At 44.4% G+C, this 27856-nt stretch overlaps 1 protein-coding gene across 7 annotated transcripts in view; it reads left to right on the plus strand.

Moving 5' to 3' along the window:
* Positions 1 to 27856, plus strand: part of INPP4B (inositol polyphosphate-4-phosphatase type II B) — an 813539-nt gene that overhangs the window by 570707 nt on the left and 214976 nt on the right. For all 7 annotated transcript variants that reach the window (XR_015869683.1, XR_015869684.1, XM_088445787.1 and 4 more), the window contains one exon: positions 2195 to 2342. Coding sequence is in view for 5 of the 7 variants with exons in the window: in XM_088445787.1 (XP_088301913.1) it covers positions 2195 to 2342 (148 nt within the window). In the remaining 2 variants the exon portion in view is untranslated. The remainder of the gene's footprint in view (positions 1 to 2194; positions 2343 to 27856) is intronic.

The following is a 27856-nucleotide window of genomic DNA, read 5'->3' on the forward strand; positions in this document are numbered from 1 at the left end:
TTGTTGGTCATGTTGTGATGCAGCCCGCTCTACCCACCTATCCTGTCTTAGTAGACCTTTCCTTTACAGCTCCTGGAATGCAGGACTACAAAATCGCCAAGTAGTTTTATCCATGGTTTTGCATTCAGTTGAATCCTTTTTAACACTAAACTGACTCCAATCCTGTTTTGTTAATTCATTTGAAGTCCACTCACTTTTCTCCCCATACGTAAAATTAAGACTGGTGGCTTTCACGAGTAGGGATAGAAAAGATTATATACAGTATATATACTCAAAGTCTTGTAAATTTGGAGTATGAATAGTAGCAATAATAAGGCATATACTTTGGGCACATCAATAGTCACAGTCAAAAGGGAAAAACGCCTTCCAATATAAAACGCCACGGGATGTAGTTACCAACCTGGCTCCAGAATCCTGACCACCTGCATCCTGAAGGTAAGTATTAGGGTTAGGGGGAGGGCTAGGTTTAGGGTTAGGCACTAGGGGGAGGGTTACGGTTTGGCTGCAGTGGCAAAATTCACTAACAATGATACAATCAGTCCTGTCTGCACTAAAACATAAAAAGTTTAGAGAACTTCTCCTTCTACAACATCAGGAACTTCAGAGAATACAAGAGATCACTAGATACTTATAATCTGTACTGATTCCATTGAAATAAACTGATTTCCTTTATTGTCTAGCAACTCTAGCTATTTAAGGCCACACACAGAACAATATTTTGCACAATTCAAGACGTTGTTAATTTTTGATTTCTTCGATAGGAACATACTATAGACTTGAGATTTAAGGTGGGAGCTGTAGTTCTTGCAGTGAGCATTCAGGGTCCAATTGTTTATTATTATTATTATTATTATTATTATTATTATTATTATTATTTGTGTTATTGTTATTCTGCAGGTAACACATAACAATTTGTGTAAGTACAGAATAGTTTAGGCAGGAACATAACTTACATATATACATAATTACCGTACTTAAATTACATAATTAATGCAGAAGTTATAGATCTCTTTAGTGTTTACAGAAAAGCTTTGCAAGGAAACAAGCTCCTATAACATCAGAGGCAGTTTAGCTTTCACTAACAGGTCTGTAAAACTCAGACCTGGTTATTACGGTACTTCTCATACGTTTTAAATGTTAGGATATTTCTTTCTTTTTTATCCATTCTTTTATTTACTTTACTTGTGTTGGCTGGAAAATAAAGAGGCCACTGGTGAAAGTAGGGATCCTCTAAACAGCGTCTTTGGTGGGGCATGGCCAGACCATTGACCATTGACAGTGTAAATAGCGTGTAACCAGGCATTATCCCGCTATGCTCTCAGACCCTGGTTACTTGCCACGAGTGTGGTACAAGAGATAGGCGGTAATTAGATAGACACCAGATGTTAGACAGGGACAAAAGTCACACACTAAAGTTCGACATGTGAAAAGGTCGACAGGTCCAAAAGGTCGACAGGGTCAAAAGTTCGACATGGAAATGGGTGACACAAAAATAGTTGACAATTTTTTAAATAGTTTTTTAGCCCTAATCGTTACCCTAATTCTAATTCTAACTCTCCTCTTGGTGTCTAACCCTAACCGTCTGGTTAAGTGCCTAAACCTAACCGTGGGGGTAAGAGCCTAACCCTAACCCTCCAGTAAGTGCCTAACTCTAAACCTAACCCTAAAAATCAAACAAAAAAAGTTGACCATTTTTGTGTCAACCATTTTTATGTTGAACTTTTGACCCTGGCGACCTTTTGTACTTGTTATCCTTTTTACATGTCGAACTTTAGTGTGTCTGAATTTTGTCCCTGTCCACCTTTTGTCCCTGTCCAACTATTGTCATTGTCTATCTAATTAATGTCTATCTATAGTCTGGAACCCACTTGCCACACTTGCATATCGTTTAGCCCAGCTCCCCCTTCCCCCCTGCCCGGCATATTATCTTCTGCCGGCAAGCAGGTCTCTCCTCCTTTGTGGTGCTATCTTCTCAATGTTATTAGGAAAGTTGGAGCATGTGCACAAGAGAGCAAAGACTCACAGTGCCAGAGGGTGCTTTAACTGCGCGGCTCATCTTCCCGACTATGTCCCTGGGCAGATGGAGAGTGTGCGGTGAGGGGGCCCCCTGGACATTGTGATACGTCTTTGGTTTAGCTTTTCTTCATTATGAGAAACAGGATTTCAGTTTGTTCTCTCTTTTCACCCCCAACAGTGCTAAGGAATCCCATCTACAAGTTCTACAGATTTCCTGCATCTGACAACAAGTGGATCTGTGTTCGGGAGCAGATGTCAGAGAGCATCATGTCTTTTCAGATCCCAAAGCAACTGCTTACTCTCTACTTAAATGAAGACACCAGAAGGTAAAGAAAAATAACAACAACAAGTGAACAGTGTCATGTTATTCAAATCAGCTGCAATGATTAACTACCAGAATGTTTTCATTTATAATTTGCATTGCTATCATTGACCATAAGGCAAAATCTCCAAATCCTTCCCTAGCTTACTATCATAGCACATAGCAATGTAATGTATTGCAGAGTGCCTCATTCCCAAAGCAACACTGTTTCTGTTGGCAAGCATTAATTTAAAATGCCTGCTAGCCAACTTTTAATTCAATCCAATTAGATGTGCAAGAGAAGGCTGAAATTGTTATGACCATGCTCATTTATTTTAATATATAGGAACTTAGTACTATCTCCTTATTTATTTACTGCATGCTGGTAGAACATGTCCAGTAATCAGCACATCTCCATATTCAATAGATTATACTTACAGTATGAAGAGATTTGTATTTTCTACTTCAGGGTCCATAGGGTATCCACAGGATACCTTGGGGTATAGGTGATGATGTCAGGCATCGGGCACCATAGAGTTAAGTTTTCAGCCTCCCAGGATGCACTAGGGTCCCCCTCCTATACCCCGCCCCCGAGCCAAGGCATCTCAGTTTCGTTGGTGCCCGGCCGGAGTCGGATGCACCTGTTTAGAGGGGGGCTAAGGATAGCCCCTGAAGTTTTCTACAAGGCAGCTGTGGCTGCACATCTGGAGGTACAGCATGGACAGTCATTCTTGACGTCCATGCTGTCTTCCCTACACCCCCGCCGGTACGAGAACGCCGGTATTGATCCGGGGATGCTGGTAGGCATCTGGGGTCACAGCTAGCGGTGACCCCAGATGTTTGGGACCATTGCCAGATTCAAGGGGGACAGCAGGTAAGCAGCGGGGTCCCGCGGTGGGTCCCCGCTGGAACATGGTCCAGAGTCCCCAGGCAGGGGGCTCCCTGGGGACTGGCTGCAGCGTGGAGCCAGGTTTCGAACCTGCGCTTCCACTACCCCCTGGGACAGCGGACCGCAGCTGAGTGGTAGCGCTGCAGCGTCCCAGGGGTTAATTACATGCCAGGGGAGCGCGCCTTCCCTGTACACAGCCGGCGCCTCCCCCGCTGCACACAGCCCTCTCTGCACCTGCCGATTGGCCCTGTGGCAGCGCTCCTCCCCCAGGCCTGCCTCCTCTCTGCTCCTTGGTGGCCATCTTTATGGAAGCATGGTGAACACTGCTGGAAGCTGCTGATCGGTGGCATCGTGGTCTGGGTCCCCCAGCATACCTCTCCTCCGTTGGAACAGGTCTGTGTATGCAGCGCTCAGTCCTACCAGGCCCTGTGTCTGCGTAGTTGAGGATCAGCGCTGATAGTGCAGGGATTGATTTCTTTGCATTGCATGTGACTGCTGCTAGCGTCTGCTGCATGTACTTTCACTTTCTACTGTCAGCCCTTTCACTGTCCCTGATCTTCTTCTGCTAAAGCCCTTGCGGTGCGGTGATTGCAGGGCGGTTCTCACACTATACTAACGCGTATCAGTGAGAGGGGTCACATACTTGCCATCATGTCTGAAAGTGATTTTCCTCTCCAGCTTCTGTGTACTACATGTAAGGTACCTATAGCGGAGGAGGAGGGTAGCGCGGAGGGGCCGTGTTTTTTATTGACGCTGCCAATTACTGTCACGGCTCCGGTACAGGAACCGCCCTGGGCTTGTTTCGCTAAAGCGCTTACAACCCTAGTGGGCCAGTTAGCTCCGCAACCTGTGTTCCCTCAAATGGGATTGTCCCAACAGTCAGTGGTGTCGTCACCCATGCAGGGGTTCCCGAGACAACTGATGGTACCCCACGGTCTCCCTATTTCCCCTCCTCAGGTCTCTCAGGAGCCCGCGTGGGTTAATTCTCTGACAAGTTCTGTGCAGCATTTGTCAGACGTGTTACAAGGGGAGTCCATGTTACGGCCTCACAAGCGGCCGGTGGCGTCTCTGTCTACTCCTTATGAGGATGACGAGGGGACGACCGATGATGGGGAGATTCTGGATCTGTCGGACCAAGAACCTCTCCGTACTAAAGAGTCGGACGCTAAGTCTAAGGTTTATATACCTGGCCTTATTCGTGCAGTGCGCACAGCTTTAGTTATTGAGGATGATGAACCTCCGGTCTCAAAATCCAAATATGCCTTTTTCAAAGATGTTAAGGGTGACACCACAGTGTTTCCTCTTTCGGGTCAATTGGTGGACCACTTAGAGGAAGTGGAAACATCCTGGCAGACGGTATCAGCCTTAAAGACCTTTAGCAGTGGCTTATCCGTTTGCGGACAATTATTTTGCTAAGTGGGAATCCCCGCCACAGGTGGATTCTCATGTGACACGCCTGGTCCGAAGTGCCACGTTGCCCATGCCCTCCATGTCCTCCTTAAAGGATGCCACGGACCGTAAGGTGGAAATCCGCCTGAAGTCCGTTTATTCCCTCGCCGGGGGGGGGGGGCAGCCAGGCCGGCTATGGCCATTTGATGGGTAGCCAGAGCTATGGAGCGCTGGGCTGATAGTTTGGGGGCGTCTTTCGATTCCCACTGTTCAGCTGAACAGACCGAGTTGATAGGCAATCTCCAGGATTCGGCCACTTACATTAACGAAGCGGCTTTAGATATCAGTAGCCTAACTTCCCGGGTTTCTTTGGCAGCTGTGGCGGCTCGTCGCACCTTATGGTTGCGATCTTGGAAGGCGGACGCTGATTCCAAAAAGGGTTTGGAAGCTTTGCCTTTTAATGGAGAAGTCCTATTTGGTCCGGATCTGGACAAAATTGTAGCCACGCTGGCGGCAGCCAAATCGTCATGTCTCCCGTCTGCTGCAGTTCCTTCCAGTTCCAGTACATCGTCCTTTCGGCCTTACAGGGCCCAGGGTAGGCCTAAAGCACAGTCCATTCCCCGTCAGGCTGGCCCCAAAAAATCGGCCAAGCCCCGGAAGCAGGCCTGGAGTACCAGACGTCCGGCCCCTAAGTCCGATGACAAACCTGCGGCCTGACGGTCCGGGCCTCCCTTTGGGGGATCCCAGAGTGGGAGGCCGCCTGCTGCAGTTCGCCCAGTGTTGGTCGGTTACCACGACAGTCACTTGGGTTCTTGAGGTGGTTTCTCACGAGTATGCCCACTCCTTCCGGCACAGGCCCCCGTCCCGATTCTTCACCACGGGTCTTTCATCAGACCAGAACAAAGCCATGAAACTGCGGAAGGTTTTGCACACTATGCTCCAGGCTGGAGTTATAGTGCCTGTTCCATTCTCCCAGAGGGGCCAGGGTTTCTATTCCAATCTGTTTTTGGTGCAGAAACCCAATGGGTCGTACCGTCCGATCCTCAACCTCAAAGCACTCAACAAGTCTTTGCGGGTGCCGAGGTTTCGGATGGAGACCCTATGGTCCATCATCCTGGCGCTGGAACCTGGGGATTACATGGTGTCGTTGGACATACAGGACGCTTACCTGCATGTCCCTATTCTTTTACGCCATCAACAGTTCCTCATGTTTGCAATCCGCAACGATCATTTCCAGTTCCAGGCGTTACATTTTGGGCTGGCGACAGCACCACGTGTGTTCACCAAGGTTATGGCGGTCATGGCGGCTTCCCTGCGGCTGCAGGGAGTCCGCATGTTGCCGTACCTGGACGACCTTCTGTTGGTAGCAGGATCTCCAGAGCTCCTTCTACGCCACTTGGACCTGACGATTGCGGTACTCCAACAGCACGGCTGGTTAATATACTGGCAGAAGTCCACCCTGATCCCGTCTCAGAAGATTCTGCACTTCGGAGCCTTATTGGACTCCGGACAGCAAAGGATCTTTGTGACGAGGGAAAAGATCTCTGCCTTACAGTTGAGGGTGCGCAGTTGTCTGCAGAGTTGCCGGGTGTCTCTGCATTCTGCGATGAGGTTACTGGGCTCCATGGTGTCCGTATTCGACATGGTGGAATATGCCCAGTTTCACTCCAGACCTCTGCAGCAATTGATCCTGTCCAAGTGGAATGGACTGCCTCAGAGTCTCAAGTCCCAGACGATGGTGCTCACTCCGGAGGTTCGCCTGTCCCTTGCCTGGTGGTTGCAGACGACCCATCTCAACAAGGGTTGTACGTTTTGGTTGGCGAACTGGGTCCTATTGACGACAGACGTCAGTCTTCGGGGCTGGGGAGCGGTCTCGGGTCCACACTTGTTCCAGGGCAGATGGACTCAGGCGGGAAAGGAGCTTCCGATAAATATCTTGGAACTCCACGCCGTTTTCAATGCTCTCCAGCAGGCCCATCGGGTTCTCCACGGTCATCCCGTGCAGGTCCAGTCGGACAACGCCACCACCGTGGCCTACATAAATCGGCAAGGAGGAACCCGAAGTCGGGTGGTACTCGTAGAGGTGTCCCACATCTTGATCTGGGCGGAGCGCAATCTCCCGGCCATATCAGTGGTATTCATCCTGGGAGTCCTCAACTGGGAGGCCAACTTTCTCAGTCACCAGGATGTTCATCCGGAGGAATGGTCTCTGCACCAGGACGTCTTCTGGTGGACAGGTGGGGTCTTCCAAAGATCGACCTCATGGCGTCACGGCACAACAACAAGTTGCCGGTGTATGGGTCTCGCACAAGAGACCAAAAGGCGTCTCTGGTGGATGCTCTGTCCGTCCAGTGGACGTTCCGGTTTGCCTATCTCTTTCTTCCGTTTTCCCTTCTTCCACAGGTAATCCGGAAATTCAAACAGGAAGGAGGGACGCTCCTGTTGATAGCTCCCGTGTGGCCCAGACGGCACTGGTTCTCAGACCTCCAGGGTCTGTCCGTGGACATCCCTCTGCAGTTGCCGCTACGTCCGAACCTACTGTCACAGGGTCCTTGTCTTCACCCGGACCTGACTCGGCCGTCTTTGAGGGCATGGCTGTTGAGACGGCCATGTTAAGGTCCGGGGGTTTTTCCAGCTCTGTAGTACGCACTATGCTGAGAGCTCGGAAACCGTCTTCTGCAAGAATATACCATCGTGTGTGGCATACGTTCTTCCAATGGTGTCGACCGAGAGGTTATGCAACTCGGGAGTTCCGTCTGTCTAGAGTGCTAGCCTTCCTACAGGCGGGACTAGACCATGGGCTTCGCCTTGCTTCTTTAAAGGTGCAGGTGTCTGCCCTGTCTGTCTGGTTCCATCGTAGGATTGCTACAATCCCTGATGTGCGCACCTTTATGCAAGGTGTTCTTAGAATTCAGCCACCATTTGTTCCACTGGTGGCGCCTTGGGATTTAGCTGTGGTCCTGAGGGCTCTCCAGGGACCGCCGTTTGAACCACTGGGCTCAGTGGATCTTAAATGGCTGACAGCTAAAACAATTTTCCTTCTGGCCATCGCTTCAGCCAGACATGTTTCTGATTTAGGGGCTCTCTTGTAGACCCCCTTTCTTGATTTTTCATGGGAACAGGGCGGTGTTGCGCACTCGTCCTGATTTTCTTCCCAAAGTTTTTTCCCGTTTTCATATCAACGAGGAAATAGTTGTGCCAGCTTTTAACTCACCTGACCTGTTGGTGGGTGAGGCCACTTTGGACTTTGTGCGGGCCTTAAGGATTTATGTTGACCGCACTTCTTCGTTTAGGAAGTCGGATGCCTTGTTTTTTCCTTTATGGCTTCCGTAAAAAGGGTTGGCCTGCTTCAAAGCAAACTTTGGCAGCTTGGATCCGTATGGCCATTTCAGAAGCTTATCATTCCACTAGGTCTGTGGGTCCTTCGTGGGCAGCTCGACGTGGTGCCTCTGCAGTCCAGATCTGCAAGGCTGCCACGTGGTCCGCGGTCCATACATTTGTGAGGTATTACGCGTTTGACACCTTTGCCTCTCAGGATGCTTCCTTCGGGCGGCGGATTCTCCTTTCAGCACAGGAGCGTCCCCACCCTTAAAGGATACTGCTTTGGGACATCCCCAAGGAATCCTGTGGATATCCTATGGACCCTGAAGTAGAAAATATGAGATATGGTAAGAACTTACCCTTGTTATCTCCATTTCTGCGAAGTCCATAGGGTTCCACAGGACTCCCGCCCTGTCGCACCTGTGCTGCAGATGGGCTTTACTCTGGTCACCGGTTTTTCCATCTCCCTCTGGTGAGAATGTGATTCTTGTGTGTGTCCAGATCTTTTTTCTCTCTCTTCCGTCTCCTCCTCCAGCCTATGGCTTGGTACGTAACTGAGATGCCTTGGCTCGGGTCCGGGGTATAGGAGGGGGACCCTAGTGCATCCTGGGAGGCTGAAAACGTAACTCTATGGTGCCCGATGCCTGACGTCATCACCTATACCCCAAGGTATCCTGTGGAACCCTATGGACTTCGTAGAAATAGAGACAACAAGGGTAAGTTCTTACCATATCTCATATTTTTTATCACCCAATTGTAACTAAACTAATAAAAGTAACAAATAATAAAAGTCAATTAAAGTAACAAATAAAAATAATAAAAGTAACATAGTATACATTTAGGTTTCAGAAGAGAAACCTTACATACAGTAGGTAAAACAGACAATACTAAATACCATACTTTATACAACATAAAATAAATATGATTACTCTCTCCAGTGATTCTGCACTGGTGTTTCTAATACCAGCCCAACTTTTTTCTTTTGTTGCAATGCAAGACCTCTTTCCCTCTGTGGAAATATCTACAAATATTAATTACAGTAAGTCACCAATAATGTACCTGTTTTAAAAATACGCATTTTTATACTTTAAAGGTGCATACACACACAACGATTTTTTGAACGATTATCGTTAAACGATATCGTTTAAAGATAATCATTTGCAAAAATCGTTCACTTTCTGAGTCAAACGATGAACGATTTTCGTCCATGCGCGTTCACGTTTGTAGTTTGTAGTTCAGTCAGACTTGTCAACTCAACGATTTTAAGTAAGGGAATATGCAAAAATCGTTTGTAGTTCTAGAAAATCGTTCATTACATTTAAATGAACATAGTAAATTAACAACTTTAGTAAACGATTTTAGTTCATTTTTTCAAGGGAGAAAATCGTTTACTAAAATTGTTCATTAACTACATCGTTGTGTGTGTATGCAGCTTAACTCTTCTATTCATATTAGTGAAATCATCTGTCCCTGAACATCCTCTACTTCTCCTAGGGTGGTTTCTTTTCTTATTATTCTTAACCCACGATCACATTAAACTATAATGTCTCTGGGCACTGTGGTGTTGAACGACTATAGATTATTAAAATGTTAGTGCCTGACCTTTCATACATACTTTGTATATGGGGCTAATTATCAAATGGAGAAAACACCTGATCTCTGGTGAAAATGGGAAACAGGGCTTCTTCTTAGCTATCAAAGTGTCACCAAAAAGTTTTGTCAATCCTCATCGGTGACATTTTTGACATGCACCAACTGGCTGGGTCACACATGCACATAAGCCTTGTGACTGGCCCAGTGAATCGGTATGATAACGCTTGCCATTCCCACCCAGTATCCAGTATTGTCGAGTGAGCTGAGTGATTTTTTTTTCTTATTGAGAAATGATGGTGCTAGGTGGCAATACAAACTAGCTCTAACGCTAAATGTTACTAAATAGGACTGATAGTAGGTAACACTGGTTTGTGTTTCAAAATCCACAGTTTATTCTAAACCACTGCATGCCTTTAATATATGTGAAAAAAAGAGACTTTATTATCAGGGGGCCTGGTACATTATGGATCGCTATTGAGATCACTGCTGCGATTACGCATGCAGATCTGTTGCGAAAATATGCTAATGAGTGCAATCGCAAAGCCATTGCACAGCCAGCATAGACGCCCACTACCGCTATCTCACATCCATAATACCTTGCAGTTCAGTGCATACACCGGGAACATCGAGTAACATCGGCCCCTCACACACAATTACAACAGGACTGACCTTACTCAGAAATTGCTAACCTCATCGCACACAGTGAGTACACAAGCTGCTTATACCGCCGCAGTGGCTAATTTATACATGCCCATGCAATGACGTTCCAACAGACAGGCACGCCTGTGTTTCTCCGACCACTCCCCCGTCACCACTCCCAAACGCTGATTAAAGGCCACTCACTCTGCGATGGCTTTCTGTGGTCTGAGCGATCGAAGTGCAGTCGCAATGCTGCCACCACGCACGTGCAGTTTGGTACATACGCATTCTCAGTATGCAACAATTTGTCCGTATGATCCATGCTGAATCAGGCCCAGAGTTACACTTGATCTCCTATCAATACTTGCAGTGGCGACACAAGGCGGGTGCGGGCCGCACCAAGGTGTCACCCGCCAAGTGGTGATACCAAGGTGCAGACTCCCCCCTCAGTGACAGGAGCCGGGTGCTGCACTGTAGTATTAAGGGCAGCACTCGGCTCCTGACACTGGGCGGGATTTGTACTGACCGTATATGCACTAACATATGCGATCAGTACAGCAAAGGACAGCTCTTCCGATAAGATCTGTCCTTTGTGATCCGCGCAGCCCCGTGGACTTCCGGATTTATGACCCGGGAGTCAATCTGCACATGCGCAGAGTGACGCGGCGCCCGCGGGGCATGCTGGGAGGGATTCGATTGGATCCCTCATACCAGCGCGATGCGGTAGAAGCCCATGGGCTTCTATAGGGTAATGCCAGCAAAAACTGGAATTACCCTCCATATCGGAACCCCGGCGGCCAGACATTAGTGCCTATGGAAAATGCGCGAAAACCCCAGAAACGGGGTTTATATCGCATCTTCCATTTAGTGAATCCCGCCCACTGTGTGGGAGCCGGCACACTACACAGAACGCAGTCCACACCTCCTGCACCATAAGGTAAGAGTCACGGGACCATGGGGGTTCGGGCCGTGAGGCCACGCCACTACCCGCATGACCATGCCCCCTGCACGTGAGGCCACTCCCCCTTCCAGCTACGCCGCACACACAGCGTCCCTCCCCGCACTGGGTGACACCGTGGGAGGGACACCTCTGAATACTTGATCTTGCGTTTAATATATATTCTCTGTGTATAGGTTCTGTGCTTGTGTCTCGGCTACGGAATGTGTATGTAGCATTAAAAATTGTTTATTATGTACTGACATTTATATCCAACTTTATTTGGTCATTACATTGAATATATCCACTGGATATCCCACATACTGTATAGTGCTAACTTTTTGTCAGCGATGCAAGCATCCTTCTGTCTGATGTGTTAGCTAGTATGGAATCGGTATGGCGTCGGAATTCTGGCGCCGGTAATATCAGTGCTGGCATTGCGTCCACCGGAATATTGACTGTATCCCGCTAATACTCATACTGTTTCTGATGATTAAATTTTTTTGTAGTTTGGAAGTGGAAAAACACATATGTGCACAGAAACCTGCTTTCTGTAATTCTAATGGCCATGATTTTATTTTAGGACAATGAGAGTTACTTGTTAACTAGTAATATATGTCCAGCATATAGTATGTGGGGTCATCCCCTCCTCGCTATATTTACCCCCATTTCCAGTACAAGGCTGGGTGCATCTCCTCCTCTCTTGGTGGTGTGTCATAACTCTGTTGCTGCGGTGAGAGTCGTTGGCACGCACCCAAACTCTCACTGCACATGACGGGACCGATCACCATTGGTTTTTATATATACATTGCTCAGATATGTGCTAAAACTCTGGCAACCAATCAGTGGTTAGCTTGTATTTTTATGAAGCAAGTTATCCAAAGTGTCTGGTTGCCATGTTTTCAGCACAAAGTTGTTCCTTTATACTGCACAATGGGATGTAGTTAAAATGCAGGCGGACTGGATACCGGCCGTCGATATACCGATACCGAAATCCCGACCAGCGGCAAAATGTTGACGCCGTTATCCCAAATGACATCAGGATACCAGCGTCGGCATCCTGAACGACAGAATGCCGAACGTCCGGACGGAGGTAAATAGCGCATTGTCCTGCACTATCCCCGGGGATGGGGAGGTTAGGTCTAGGCACCCTCGGTGGGGCCATTAGGGTTGGGCACCCCCCCAGCAGGTTAGGGTTAGGCTGCGGGGTGGGGGGGGTTAGGATTAAGCACCACTGGGGTGAGGCTAGGGTTAGCCCCCCCCTCCCCCCCCCCAGGTGGGTTAGGTTTTGGGTGCAGGAAGGGAATCGGCGGCTATTGAGCACAATAGCTCAAGTGTCCACTGACACTGTCCTTTGCAGCAGAAAGTGAGCATGGTTTTATGGGAATGCCAGTGCGGTTGTGTATATTAGTGTGTGGTTGGGCTGGACCAGAGACTGGTCTAGATCTCATTTTGCTTTTGAAAAAAATCCAGACGTACACGTGTTTGAGCTTTTTAGAAGCATGTTATTAATAAATCTGTTCAAATGTATGCAGATACAATGTACAGTACAGGTGTATTAACAAAACCTAGATATACAGTGTGTGTGGCTGCAATCATTTCATACCTGGCAGAGAATCATTAGTATGTCATTATCATTAAAAGGCTATACATAGTAAATCTTACAGCCTCTATCTAGACAGATTTGACATGCTGCAGTCCCAGCCTCTTAGTACTCATATATTTCATGTTTTGTCTAAAGCTAAATGTTTCTTTTTCTTCTAACATTAAAAATGTTGAAGAAAAATTATTTTTGGCTTTCTGTATAGTTTGCTGTGCTCCACATTTCAAATGCTTTAAAAGGTTGATTTTCCCTGAAGGTAACAAATGAATCACTTGATCTTAATTGCTTCTTGTGCTTTGGAGCAGATAATGTATTACTGCTGAATATTACAGTTTAGTTTTGTCATTTTCTCTAAACACAGACACATTTGGACATACTTTTATCTTTAATGAGCACAAAGACATTTAGTAGATTTTTCACAAAGGTCTCAAGATTTTTAGGATGAAGGTGATAAACAAAGCTGCCCTCTTACTGACCTGCCTACAGGAGGTTGTATCGCAGCTAAAACATATTTGCCCTGTTTACTGAAATGCCGACTTTCTCTGTAAGAGGTGATACTGAAGTTTGCGGCAGAGCAGCTTTGTGCTGTAAAAGCTAAATAAATGTATCCCAGCCTAGTGCAGAGGACCCTAAGTGCCTTCACCTGCTGTGGTGTTGGGGCCGGAGTGATATAAAATATGGCTCTTTCTTCCCTACCAGGTGTGGAGTGGCCTGTGCAAATATTGAAAAATCACTTGCCTTGGGGATGTCTCCCTGTCCCCACATTGAAGTATTTGTTGCTGTGGAAATATTCTTCTACCTCCCCCTATAATGCAGGATGAGAACTTTCTGAATATCAGAGTCCTCTCCACTGATTACTACTTAGGGCAGTGGTTCCCAAACTTTCTCGGGCCATGGCACCTGTCAGGTTGCGGCCTAGGATCGGCAGTTACTCACCTCATCACCGGCTTCCCCTAATCTCTATAGCGGTCAGACGTCAGGTGCGGCGGCGAGGGATGCACTGAGGATTGTACCTGGATTCTGCTAGGACATCCATGTGCTCGCTCCGTGATGTGGTTTCTGCAGTTATCATCATGGAAGCAGCCATGACAGTCTGTTTTAACCTGACTTTCCCTTTAACCAATGGTAGCGTTGGTTGCGATCAGCTGACAGTGTCCTCCAATGTACTGCTACCTTAGGGTATATAACAGGGCTCTGGACAACAGGAAGTTGCCTGTACAACATTGTTAATTCCAGTGTTAACTTGCTGTTGCAGCGTTCCAGGTTCCAAGCTTCGTTCCTTCTAGTGACTTGTTCCTAGTGCTTTCCATGGTGTGTGTACTCAGAACATCTTCTGAGTACAATTTATTAAGAGACATCTTCTGTGCTAGCTCCGTGGCTGAATCCCCAGTGTGTTCATCATTCAATACCATCTCGTGATACCATTCTCCTGTACTATGTCTGAGGCCACAGTGTGTGTACTGAGTTCATCATTCAAGTACCATCTCGTGATACCATTCTCCTGTGTCAATGCTGTGTCTAATGCCACAGTGTGTGTACTTAGTACCTCATCAAAGTATCCGCTCATTATACCATCTCCTGTGCCAGCATTGCGACTGAAACCACTAAGTGTGTTCTCTGTCCATCACTTCAGTACAAACCTTCAATATTTTTCTCCTGTGCTTGCCCTGTGGTAGTGTTCTTCCATTTTTTCCCACTTGTGTCGGACACCTGACCAAAGGGCCGTGACCTGCCTACAGGGTGCAGCTTAAGTCCAAATACCACTTGGAGGGGTCACTGGTGAACACCTCCCAGTAGGTTAGACTCTGCGCCTTTGGTCAGGTCTCGCCAACATCTGGTACTGGTGGATGAGGAAGACACTAATCCAGGCCCCTCGACTCCCACCCCCCCCTCAACCTGGGTCCACGTTTTCTAATTTTGTGGTGGAGAATCATCTAAGCCAGAACGTGACAGCACCCTTATTGCCTCATAATTGTTCACAGCACCCTTAGGCCAAGGGGTAGATTCAATTAGCATTGAAGTTCCGTCGGAACTTCTCATGGTAATGTAACACTAGCAAAAACAAGCAAGGTTCTCTTACAGTAATAACTTCTTATGTGTGCAGCACTTTATTTAATCTATCCCAAAAATTTTTCCTATTAAGATACTCAGTAAAAATTCTGAAAATCACAAAATTGAGCTTACCTGCCATCCTTTGGTGTTAGACATGGTTGAAGTCTGGTTGTTCACCAACACTGGTTTTGCTTATCACATTGAGAAGGAGAGGCATGAACCCTGGAGAAGTGGAAGGCCAGGGGGAGAAGCTGGGGTGCAAGTGGACAATCAGATGGGTTGACAGGACAATGGGAAACATACACAGAAAGTGGGAGAAGAAAAAGTAACAGGTACCCATACTAAGGGGGTAATTCAAAGAGATGGATGCGATGTGCTGTTCCGAAATGGCACAACGAGCCGGTCAGCATTGGGGTGCGAGGGAAAACTTGTGATGTCGGCACTACCACAACTGGCACTATGAACTGGCAAAAGAGGAACACACAGTAAGGAGCAGGGGACAGAGATAAGTTCATATATAAAATTGAAGACAAATATCATGTCACAAAGCGTAAGAGGTGCATCTCCTTTAATAATATTATCCTTCTTTAACCCTTTCTCTCATGGTTCTCCTCTTTCTTCTTTTTATCCAATATCTCTAGAATTTCCAGTCTTCTAAATGTCCTTTTTCAGCTTTGTATCCTTTCTCCCCATCCCCACCTATTAAACCTTGTTCCCCTCTTTCAACTCTTTCCCTTTTTCAAATTTATATGATTGCGTTTGTTTAGATGTGTAGGGAAGGAGAGGGGATGCTGCTCACCACACCACTGCCAGGGCCTGGGAGTCAGGACTCTGAGGAGGTTTGGAGGAAGCAGCATTCAGAGGAGGAGGAGAATGGGGGGGGCGGTGCAGGAGCTTGCATTCGTCTCTGTGTAAATGACCACACGCTCTAAACTATGGCTAGCCTAATAACTTGCCGACCCAAATAATTTTTTGGGGCCAAGCTAGACACCAGGCCGCAGTACCCCAGTTAATGTGCTGTGGTACAAAGTTTGGGAAATGTTGACTTAGGGTTTTACACTTCGCCCTTCTATCTGTGTGGAAGATGTTGATTTTGTGATGGACGCACCATGCTAATGCTTGGTATTGTGCATCTAAGAATAATCCTATAAGTGCCCTTACTTTGTATACTAAGTCTAGTGATAGGGCCTTGCCCTCTCAGGTCTATTCTTAGATGCCATGACACAATACCAGAGAGGTTCCCTTACTATGCATATGATGCGTTTAGTAGGGCCATAGCACGTAGGTCATCATGTAGAAGTCCTAAACCCACCGAGTTTCAGTGGGGCCCTGAGAGACCTATAAAGGTTTGTGTATTTGCATATTGCAATGGCCCCAAACTGCTCTATTTCCAGCATGCTGAACAAAGAAGTTAATTGACCTCAGCACTATGTTTTGATTAATACTATCACCATAATACTACACAAGGTTGAATTGTTATTTGAAACCCCACATCTGTATTCCACATTTGAATTGAATACAAATTGTTGGCAGAATGATATGTTGGAAGGAAATTAAAATAGTCTGATATCCAAGTCAAGATATTTCTATGCATAAAAGTCAGTGTTTTTAAAATATGATTGTGAGGCAACCATTTGTCTGTCGGCTATAAAGATGTTATTCGTGTCGAATAACTCTAATGCTGTTACATGTTACATTCTTCAGTAGCTTGACAAGCCTTTTCTGATAAATTGTAAATACTTTATTTTCCTCCAAGGCTTAAGTAATCATCAAATTAATCATACCCTCCTTCTTTGTAAAGACAAGAGAACATCTTAATCTAAAATGTGGGTAATTAGTTACTCCAGAGAACAATGGAAGTTAAAAATATATAAATTGTACAGAAAGTAATTATTGCATCTATGTATTTTTTGTGTTGGCACATAATACACTGACAAAGAGAGATGGGCAAACTGGTTTGTGGGGATATTATTTATTTTATTTACATTTTAGGATATAAATACATTTTCCTTTAGTAGAAGTTACCCATACCATAAACTTGTAAAAAGTATTTTGTGAACAAACACAAACCGTACACTTCTACACAGGATGTAGTCAATTTACCGACGGCCAGGATGCCGGCCGTCATAATCCCAATGTCGAAAGCCCGTCTCGGGATTAAAGATAGGCGTCGAAATTTAGCCCAGGGGGGAGAGTTAGCTTTAGGCACCCCTGCGGGGGACCTATTGTTAGGCTACGAGGAGAGGGGTTATGATTAGGCACCACCATTGGGGGGGGGTTAGGGTTAGGTCTTGAGCATTCTAAAGGTGCCTATCCACTAGACGATTAAAATGAGCGATTGAACGATAACTATATCGATTTTGTTAGATCGTTCGATAATCGTTCAACAATCGTTTAAAAATTATTTGCAGATTGTTTAAAAAATTGGTCATTTAGACATCTATCATCGGGCAAACATGTTGGTCAACCTGATGATAACGTCAGGTTCAGCATGTTTACATATGATTGTGCCTACACTGAACGACTGCTTGTTCAGTGTAGGCACATGACAGAATGACAAAAGACTGCACGATTACAATGTCGTAATCGTGCAGTCTTTTGCCTGTCTTCTAGTGGATAGGCACCTTAACACATGGACAGCAGACCAATAGTTGCACATCTTTGCAAATTAAGGTCTCTTGTTGCTGCCATTCTACCAGTGCAGGCCAGCATTTGTATACATGGATACACAAAATAAAAGCGTCATAGCCCTGATTCAGAGCCACTCACTGCCGTTGTCCGCTCGCAGGGATTGTGGGCGTTTTTTTTTTTTTTTAATCTCCGGCCGCTTGCAAAGCCACTCGCAGGCCAGGAGACCATCAGCCTTGCGACGAGACCCTACGGTAGGGTCTAGGCTGCCGCAAGACCGAGTGGACTTTCTGCTCTAACAGAGCACGAAGTCCACTACTCACGTCAGTAGTGATGTCAGTATGACCTCCCTACAAATGCCAGGCGTTCCTAAGGGAACGCCTGCGTTTTTCCGGCCACCCCCCTGCCTGCCCACAAAACGGGGCGAGCTGTCACTCACCATCGACAGTCGCCCCATCTTTTTGCAAGCCCCGCAGTGACTGAACTTCAGCCGTTCGGCGGGGCACGCACACGCCGGACGCGGCGCATGCGAGTGCATAAATATCAGGCCGCTTGCGAGCGGCTCTGAATCAGGGCCTATGTCCTGGATGCAGAATTTTCACAGAGTTCTAATAGATCTTTCAAAGCAATAAGTTCAGTCAAGCACAGATAATGAAACCAGTGGCTTTCAATCATAACAACATATATAGGGGTATTCAATATGGGAGTGAAAACATTGTTTTTGCGTTAATATCGCACCTATGACGTCATTATCGCAGGTTTTACTTTTAGACCGTATTCAATTTCAAAGACTTATCGCAGGTTCGAAAAGTCTTTGATAAAAAACGGGGATAACTTTTCACCATTGAATAGGTGTCGAAAAAAAGTGCAGAATTGGGGTTTAGGGGTGCAGGCTTAAAAAAAATAGCCTGCACCCCTGGGAATGACATTTAAAAAAGAACTGTGTCAAAAAAAGTTTTAAAAAAAAAATAGGGACACCCCAAAAAATTAATGTAAAAATTGGGGTGAAAAAAAAAATGGGAAAAAATTGTTTAACAATAGGGAAATAGGTTCAGGGCTATTCTGCAAGTATGCGGCAGGTGTTTTCTAGAATAGATTTATAGCGGCAGGTGCACAATTGCAGAATTTTTAAAAACTTACTTTAGGGACTTAAAAATATGCTAGTACCCATTTTCATGTACCTCAAATTTGATGGGACCACTTAAAAAAACGAAAAAAAATAACCTAAGTGCTCTTCTGCATCACTTCTTCAATGTCGGGAAAAAACACCTGCTGCGGCTATTTGAATCCCCGACTTTCATTTAAAGACTAAAACGGGGGTACCCATAGTGATCCCCCATGTTTTTACAACTTTATGGGGGTCGAAAAATTCGTAACTTTACGCAAATCCAACTTTGCAGACTCCCGTTTTCGTTAATTTCATATTGAATACAGGGATAAGCGGGCGCGCGCCCGATACTTTAGCGCAGGTAAAAACTCCGATATGAAACGTAAACTTCGACAGCGAAGTTTACGTTTCATATTGAATACCCCTCATAGTCACACTCTGTGGTGTGTCTGTACCTTGACTGAAGTGCAGGCAGTTGGTGCTTCTTTCCTCTAATGGAGGAAGTGGTGTGGCCGGTGTCCAACATTCATATGCGTCGCTTCTTACTGTGGTCCCAAGAGGTTGAGGGTCTGCCGACAGACTTCCCGTCACAGCTGTGTAAAAGCGATTCAAGGCACTCTGCAGGATCTATGATTCTGTGCTCTACACATTTCCCCTTGCAAGGCTTCTTCAGGTATTTGCATTCCCTGTTGCTGTAGCTTGCATTAACATGCATAGTGAAATAATACACATCTCGTCTTTAATATTTCCAGTGCTAAATAAAGCCATTACCTAAATGTGAGATAATTTTTCCAAAAAAGCTGTTTCCACATGAAGTTCTAAGGAATTAAAAAAGTTTAATAATAAATGGGTCCCTTTTGCCAAGTGATTCAAATTGTTACAGAAAGCAATGCATTTGATGTATTGAGATTGCACTGAAAATGATTTACCATTCTGAGCACTGTCTATGCCGAAAAACAATTAAAAAAACAAATGCACATTTCCCTTGTACACACATATACCTATCCTCAAATCATGCCAAATGCCCCGTTTGGCACGCCACGGACTTAGTGATTTAGCTGCACCAAGCATCATGCCAGAGACTTTTTCTTAAATATGCGACTTATTCACATCACTAATGCCACAAAAGTATGATACAAATGTACGGTCAGGGAATGGCGCTACTTGCCATGGGATAAGACATGTCCACCAATATAAAAACTAAATAGATATCCAATATGAAAATTTATGTCTTAGTCTATGGAACATATCAGGTGTATTAACTGTAAAGTTCCATACAAGAGCATCAATTTAATCCTTTCTCATTATTCCAATATAAGATCCCAATTCATTCCTTAACATGTTTTGGATTGGACATCCTGGTCCTTCATCAGAAACTCTGATGAAGGACCAGGATGTCCGAAACATGTTATGTTGGTGATGAGAGACTCCCCTTTTTCTGGATTTACCGATGTATTAGTGTGACTTCTTGCCCATTAAGGATCTCTGGTTCCCGGGACCTTTGCAAATCCTTTTCCATGGACCATCTGGATGGGTAGGCACTGTACACCACCAAGCAAGCTGTTCAAACGGAGATACTACCACATGTGGTATTATATGCTTTTATAAGTTTTTGCATCTAATGTGCTGCACTACTATTGTGTCTCTTTTTTGAGATTATATGAATCTAAGGAGTGTATGGAATGAATGGAGAAATTAACACCTGATTGGGTTTCTCAAATTGATATAAAGAGCAATTAGTAAATTGATGCTCTTGGATGGAACTTTCAAGTCAATACACCGGATATTTTCCATAGAGTAAGATACATTTTCCTATTGGATATCTATTTCATTTTTTATATTGGTGGACATTTCTTATCCCATGGCAAATAGTGCCATTCCCTCACCATGCATTTGTGTCTGTCTTTTGTGATTGGTAAGTGGTAAAATTCCCGGGTGTTTCGGAGGCTGCTTCTTCTTATATATGCGCAATCTTGTGATTCATTGTTATACCTACAAAAGTATGATGCAAGGGTACACTGAAAGAATTTCATATACTTCTGTGGGTGACTCAAGACCCTATGAACTAAGTCTTGGAGAGAGATAAAGTGGACGGCGAAAAAGTCCCAACCAATCAGTTCCTAACTGTCATTTTTCAAACACAGCCTATAAAGTGACAGTTTGGAGTTGATTGGTTGATACTTTATCTCTATCCACTTTATCTCTTTCCAAGGATTAGTACATAGACCACATAGTCGCTAATCTGAGTAAAAAGGAAAAGCAGAGATCCGATATGAGTGACTCGCATCATAATTTATATAGTTATGCTTAACCTGCAACTTTATACCAATTCCTTTTGTGACAATAGCACTAATCTTGTGTGCATGGTACACTGAAAGTGACCTTGACGTTGTATATGGCCACGATACTAATATACAAAATTCAGGAAAAAGGTGATTGTTCAATCCTAGGGCCTGATTCAGAGCCGCTCGTAAGCGGCCGCTTGTTCGTTCCGAGCGATGTTTGCACAACTGCGCATGCGTACGGATCGTAATACGCATGCGCGAACCAGTCAGTGTGGCCGAAAATCGTTTGTTCGCTAAATAGCGAATGCCTGCTATTTTGAGTGACATGAGGAGGCGTATGTGAGTGGTAACAGGGGAAGGTGCTTGAAAACAGGGAGTGGAGATCAGAACGCAGGCGTGCTTAAAGGTCAAAACGGGCGTTTTATGGGTGTGCATAATTAATACAGCAGCGTCATTGACCACATGACTGGGTTATTTTATAGTCAGAACTGCTCGCAAGATTGTGGTAGGAAAAACCAACCACAAGAATAGCGAGCAGTTCATACGCTGGTCGATGTACTCGATTAATCTAATAGCGGACATGACGTAGGATGCGAGCGGCCAGGGGGTGTAGTTTTCCAAAAAACGACCGCAAGTTTTGTTCGCTCGTTCAGACCTAGAGGTGTGAACAGACCGCAAAGAGCGAACGGTTCATTTGAATAGCCACCCCTTTTTTCTGAACGAGCGAGCGCAAATAGCGTCCGGCTCTGAATCAGGCCCTTAATCCTTCTGGATCTCTCAGCAGCATTTGATACTGTGGAACATGGGAGTCTAATTGAGCGCCTGAAATATTTCTGTGGACTGGATGACACAGTCCTTAGATGGTTCAAATCATTTCTCACTGGCAGGTCACAGAGAGTTTCTTCCGATGTAAACTCTTCATCACCAGTGTCACTTCCATGCGGTGTCCCACAGGGTTCTATACTATCTTCCATGCTTTTTGCAGTATACATGCTACCATTGGGTGAAATAATCAGACGTCATGGCCTGGTCTACCACTGCTATGCAGATGATACACAACTGTACCTGTCCTTTGCTCCAGGTACAAAGGAGCCAATAACAACCCTAAATGGCTGCCTAGCTGAGCTTCAGGAGTGGATGAGTGCCAGTTGACTGCCACTGAACCCTGATAAAACAGAGGTTCTTATGATAGGTCACAGGACAGGGCTACAGCATAGCCAGCCAACAGGACTTACGCTTGTGGGTTCAGAATTACAAAACACTAACCATGTGCGGAATCTTGGTGTTGTCCTGGATAGTGGCTTGACACTTAAACATCAGGTATCAGCCACAATCAAATCCTCATTCTTTCATCTGAGGAATATAGCCAGAATCAAGCACTTAATTCCCTCAGAAGATCTGCCTAAAGTCATACATGCATTTATATCATCACGCCTAGACTACTGCAACGCCCTCTACCTCGGTCTCCCAGCAAAATAATTACACCACTTGCAGATGGTACAAAACGCAGCTGCCAGGCTATTAACCAACCAGCCCCGTTCCAGCCACATAACACCCATTCTCTACTCCCTTCACTGGCTGCCTGTCAGATGGCGAATTGCTTGCAAGATTGGATTAATAACTTAGAAAGCTCTTCATGACCTTGGCCCAGGGTACATGAAGCAGCTTCTGATTCATTACTGTCCCACTCGATTACTGCGATCCGTTGACGAAGGACTATTAACAGTACCTAGAATCTCAAGGAATTCGTCTGGGGGTCGAGCTTTCAGTTTTGTGGCTCCAACCTTTTGGAACTCACTTCCCCGCACAGTTCGAGAGGCCTCCACTCTAGAATCCTTCAAAAATAGACTCAAGACTCACCTATTCACCCAAGCATTTCACTAATGTCCCTTGTTTAAGTTTATTTTGTATTTTGTACTGTAAATTTAAAGCACTTTGAGTCCTTTAGGAGAAAAGCGCTATATAAATAAAATTATTATTATTATTAAAAAGTTAAAATCACTACTGGTGGCAGACAAGCATTTCCCGACATCTGGGGCTAAATCATTAGGTGAATAAGAACAAATCTGTAAAATAAATTTCCAAAATTCCATTGTGTTTCTTCCAAACCCCAGCAATGAAGCTTCTACATAGACAATAAACTAAAATCTAGACGCTAAAGTTCTGTACATTAATTTACATAATTCTGCTCGTAATTACCATTTTATTAAAATAATATATAAATTTAAATAAATGCTGCTGCTTTTGCCTTAAATTAAAATTCACAGTATGTGCAGTTGTCCTTTGAGTCAAATATATATTTAAAATAACAATCTACATATTTTAAAAAAATAATAATAAAACAGGTCTATCTATTTTTTCATACATATATTAAATTATTACTTCCAACAAAATTTGCCTTGCCAGTACAAAAGCAAAAAATTATTCAACTTGCATTATAAAGTAAAATGCATACACTGTAACAGCATATATTCTTATTATGTACAGTATGCAGTTTAGTCATGTATTAAAGAATAATAATGTATACATATTATATACCTTGCTTAGGGGTTTAGACATTTTTAAAAGAATGTAAAGCATATTGGGCACTGGCTTTCTGTAAATTTATAAATAGCTACAATAAAGAGACATTGCGGTACAAGTGAAATAATGGCAAAGTGATCTATTACTAGCCAGTCAAGAAAACCCAATTTGGTACCACCACTCTAAATTATAAAATAAATTATCATACAATAAAAATGAAATACTCTTAGAGGACGGATGAGTTATTACTGTAAGTAAAATTATTTATAACATATAGATAATATAAAATCTAAAATAGGAACAGTTAAAATGAGTCTAATATAGATGTCAAGCTATTAAATCACTCCTGAATGTGTAGCTGAAATTAGGACTTGCTCCAAATGTCCATTATTAGGTCCCTTAAGTGGCAACTAGTTACCAAGTGGGGAATCAACAGTCAGTCACATTCCACTTGCATGAGCACTTGCTTGGTTCCAATGGAGCCTATGAAGCCCAAAGTGAAGACATGGTAATTCAATCCAATTAGGAGTAGATCAAATGTATGGCAGAAAGCGACCAGGTTTTTAGTTTAACACACTTCTGATGAAGCTGGGTGCTTATTGTCTAGCGAAACGCGTTAAGGTAAAAACCTGGTCACTTTCTGCCATATATTTGATCTACTCCTGATTGGATTGAATTCACTTTTCTTCACTTTGGACTTCAGGTGCTCCATTGGAATAAAACAAGTGCTGCTGCAACTTGGAATGCGACATAATAAATATTTTAATAAATGTTTTCAGTCAGCTGATGCTGTGCTCCAGTTATCTGCTACCCCGGGTAAAAATCCGCCTCCAGAACTCCAGGAAGTCGCTGTTCAACTTCGTTATTCCAAGTGCCTGTGTTACTCCCACTGTTGCTCTGTGCTAAATCCTTCAGCGTGTTGCTTCAGCCTGCTCACAGTTTCCCAGTTTCCTGTATTAGCTTCCATGCTAAACCTTACTCTGAGACTTTAGCTTTCTCACAGTACATCAGTGTTTCATGTCCCTTCCCTGTGTGTCTTTGTATATGTGCTGCTAATTCTATTGCAGCTTTCCTGTGGCTATTACCCTGTATCACTGAAGTGTCAGATTACCTGCTGGTATTAATTAGCTCACAGCTGGTCCTCCCAGCACATGTCTGTGTCAATCTGCTCTGTGTCTTGTCAGTGCAAATCTGCACTTGCAGTTAGCACTCTCCCAGTGTATGCCTATCTTCTCTATATGTCTTGTAGGTGCAATCTGCACCTGCATATATAATTATTCCCAGTATTTTGCCTTTGCCCAGTACCAGCATTTCTAGCTCTCCCAGTATTTGGCCTTTGTCCAGTACCACATTTCTAGCATTCCCAATATATTCCTTGAGTCCACTCTACTCTTGTATGTGCAATTCCTAGTATATGTTTGTGTTTTCCTGCATATTTAGCAAACTTCAGTACCTGCCTGTGTCCACATCTCCCTGAGCTGCTGAGCTAGCCAGCTCCTGGATTTCTTAGTGATTCTTAGTACATTCTCAGTAATCTCATGCAAGCCGGTGATCAGGATTTCTAATTGTGTTCCAGTGTATCTCCAGTGTTCTAGCAATAACTTAATGTAATATAGTTTCCGGTCTTCTGCCATTCCCAGGTACCTGTCCAGAGGGCCGCGACCTGCTCACTTGGTGCAGCGGAAAACCAAATCCCAATTGGAGGGGTCACTGGAGAAAACCACCAAGTGAGTTAGACTCCGCGCCTCTGGGCAGGTCTAGCCAGACCTGGGTTCGGCCGCAAATAGGAGACCTAGCCACAGTCACTCCGATAGTCACCTGAACCCCCCCGGCTGACCGTCCTCCACAGAGGATCACTTTCACTGGATTGTGACACCGTCGTTATTCGGGTCTCGCGCATGCGCACGACGGAGCTCCCTCCGTCGTGCGCATGCGCAATTCGGCACCATCGACCCGCTTGCGAGCGTCCTGCGCTCGCGAGCGGGTCTGAATGACCCCCAAAGGTCACTGCAAATCTCCTATCTTGGCCTAATACAAAACAGTCTCAGTAGTAAGTAGCAATTTGTGAATAAATCTAGAAATATACAGAAACCTCTCTAAAGGTGTTTTATAGTAGCACAGAATATGATATATGGCATAAAGCTTGTTTTAAGGCAAGAGAAAGAGCCCAGACTGTAGAGGCAGGTAACAATAGGGGCACCACCCTATGGCAACATATTGATTTATTCAAGCTTCATCCGGATTCCCTAGCTACTGACAATAAGGGTTCAATTCAATTAGGTGTGAGTTTGCAAATTCAAGTTTGTTTGTTCATGAAACGAATGCGAGATCCATTTAGAAATGTTAATTTGTGCTAGTCGCAGCTGCACGAGTTTTCTACAAAATGTGACCTGTGATAAGTGCATGAAAAAGTGGGGAAACCATCTTGGACCCCAAAAAAGTGACAACTGAGATAGCAGGACCATATAGAAGGCTGTTAGCGACAACTGTGATTACCGGACCATATAGAAGGCTGTTAGCGACAACTGTGATTACAGGACCATATAGAAGGCTGTTAGTGACAACTGTGATTACAGGACCATATAGAAGGCTGTTAGTGACAACTGTGATTACAGGACCATATAGAAGACTGTTAGTGACAACTGTGATTACAGGACCATATAGAAGGCTGTTAGTGGTCATAAGGAAAGTAGTGGATGTTTTTAAAAGGTGTCAAATGGCTGATTTTTTCACTTTTTATTAATGGTTGAAAAATTATAGTGAGCAAGTGTTTTTCATCAAATGAAAGTCTTTCCAGCATTTTGGGGTACAGAAAAATGTCTGCAAAGTATTTTTTCAGTGTTTTTATACAAGTTTGTAAAAAGTTGGCTTAAATAATTTACCTCTCATCTGCAAGTTAAAAAAAACCCTCTCCCATCAATAAACCTCATCATCTTTTTAAAGTAATTCACCTGAAAGCTGACAAGTCTTTATTGAGCAAATTATGCTATTTAAACCCCTCCAAGTGCATGAGTATTCATTGGGAGGGGCGTACTGAGTTTCAACATTTTTACCTTAAAATAAAAAAAGAAAAGATTTCCCTTACCTTTTCACTTGCTTGGTGGAGGGGGGGGTATTGACCCCCCTAAGAAACATTTTTGCAGCAGGCACTGTTTTGGATGGAGCTTTATTATACTGAATAACTTCAGTCATGATGAGTATACTCCAATATTGGGGCCCCTTAACTCATGTAGAGTGGACACGATTTAGTGTACGCCAAAATCTGAGGTATAAGCTTTGAGCATAAAAAATACACAATTTACATTCTTTGCATAGCCGCAGGTGCAGATACATAAATCATCTGTGCGCTACAAAGTCTCGTTACACATAACATGTGAGTGCTGTGTGACTCTGTAGTGCCAGGCGTCTTTTAGTGCAACTTTTTATCTTCATATGTGTCTTATTCACAGAGCGAGCAGTATGAATAGAACGCAAAGCAGCTTCTGCTGATTAAAATGACATGCAGCATGCCTATATTCTGTGTGCGACTGCTGGTGTATCTGCATGCGAAATGCTACGTTACAGTGTCAGCGGTTGTGACACTGTAACCTAGTGTTTCACATGCAGATAGACCCGTAGTTGCACACAGAATATATGCATATTACGGCTGATCATATTACTTACTGTAAAATATGTATTTTTAATTATTAATACTGTAGTTAAAGCAAAGTCCCAATTTGACCAACAACAGGGATCTTGCACAAGGGGAGAGGCAGTATAAGTAGCTGCTTCTCTTCTACATGATACGTAGGAAATGCAAACACGAATTTACTGTATTCAGTCTCAGTCTGCATACAAGCTAAGACACGCACCATTTTCCCTGCATGCACTAGACAAAAAAAAAATGTTGCACTTCTCAGTTGAACGTACAGTCAACCCTTTATGAGTCCCTAACTGTCATTTTTTTATGTTAGTAAAGGCAACTTTAATTATAGATGAACTAAAAATAAAAAATAGCTCTTTTACAGTGATATTGTCAATGTTACTTCTAAGATGAGTGAAATGTTCCGCTACATTGTGAACTATGTACTTTGTTAGCACGACCCTGTAAAATTCTGTTTTTTAACTGTCACCTACCTAGATAAAGTTAAGCTTGGTACACATCAGATGAAGTGTGTGCCCAGCGATGCGATGGGCGACAGGCTGACATATCAGGCAACCCGTACACATAACACAATTTGGTATCCGACTGCCCGAAATGTCGGCCCCAGCCACATCCCGCTGCATGGGGTCGTCATTCGCATTGTCCAATTGAGCTGCATATAGGGACGACCTGACGATGCAACTGACGACCAAACAGGAGCGCGCATGGCCCAACATAGTGGGTACACATTATGCGATTTTGACTATATGTCGTCCCGATCGGGTGAAATATCTTCTAATGTGTAACCGCCTTTAAAGAGTAATCTTTTCTAATATTGTGAACAATTCTGATAATGAAAATTCAGGTGGAAATTAGCTCTAAGAAAGTTTTTGTGGCATAACAAATGAAGGATGAGTAGATTGACCGGCACTGTAATTCGTGTTCTTAGT

The sequence above is a fragment of the Taudactylus pleione genome, unplaced genomic scaffold (assembly GCF_031769625.1).
Source record: "Taudactylus pleione unplaced genomic scaffold, aTauple2 ptg000389l, whole genome shotgun sequence".
Classification (NCBI taxonomy): Eukaryota; Metazoa; Chordata; class Amphibia; order Anura; family Myobatrachidae; genus Taudactylus; species Taudactylus pleione.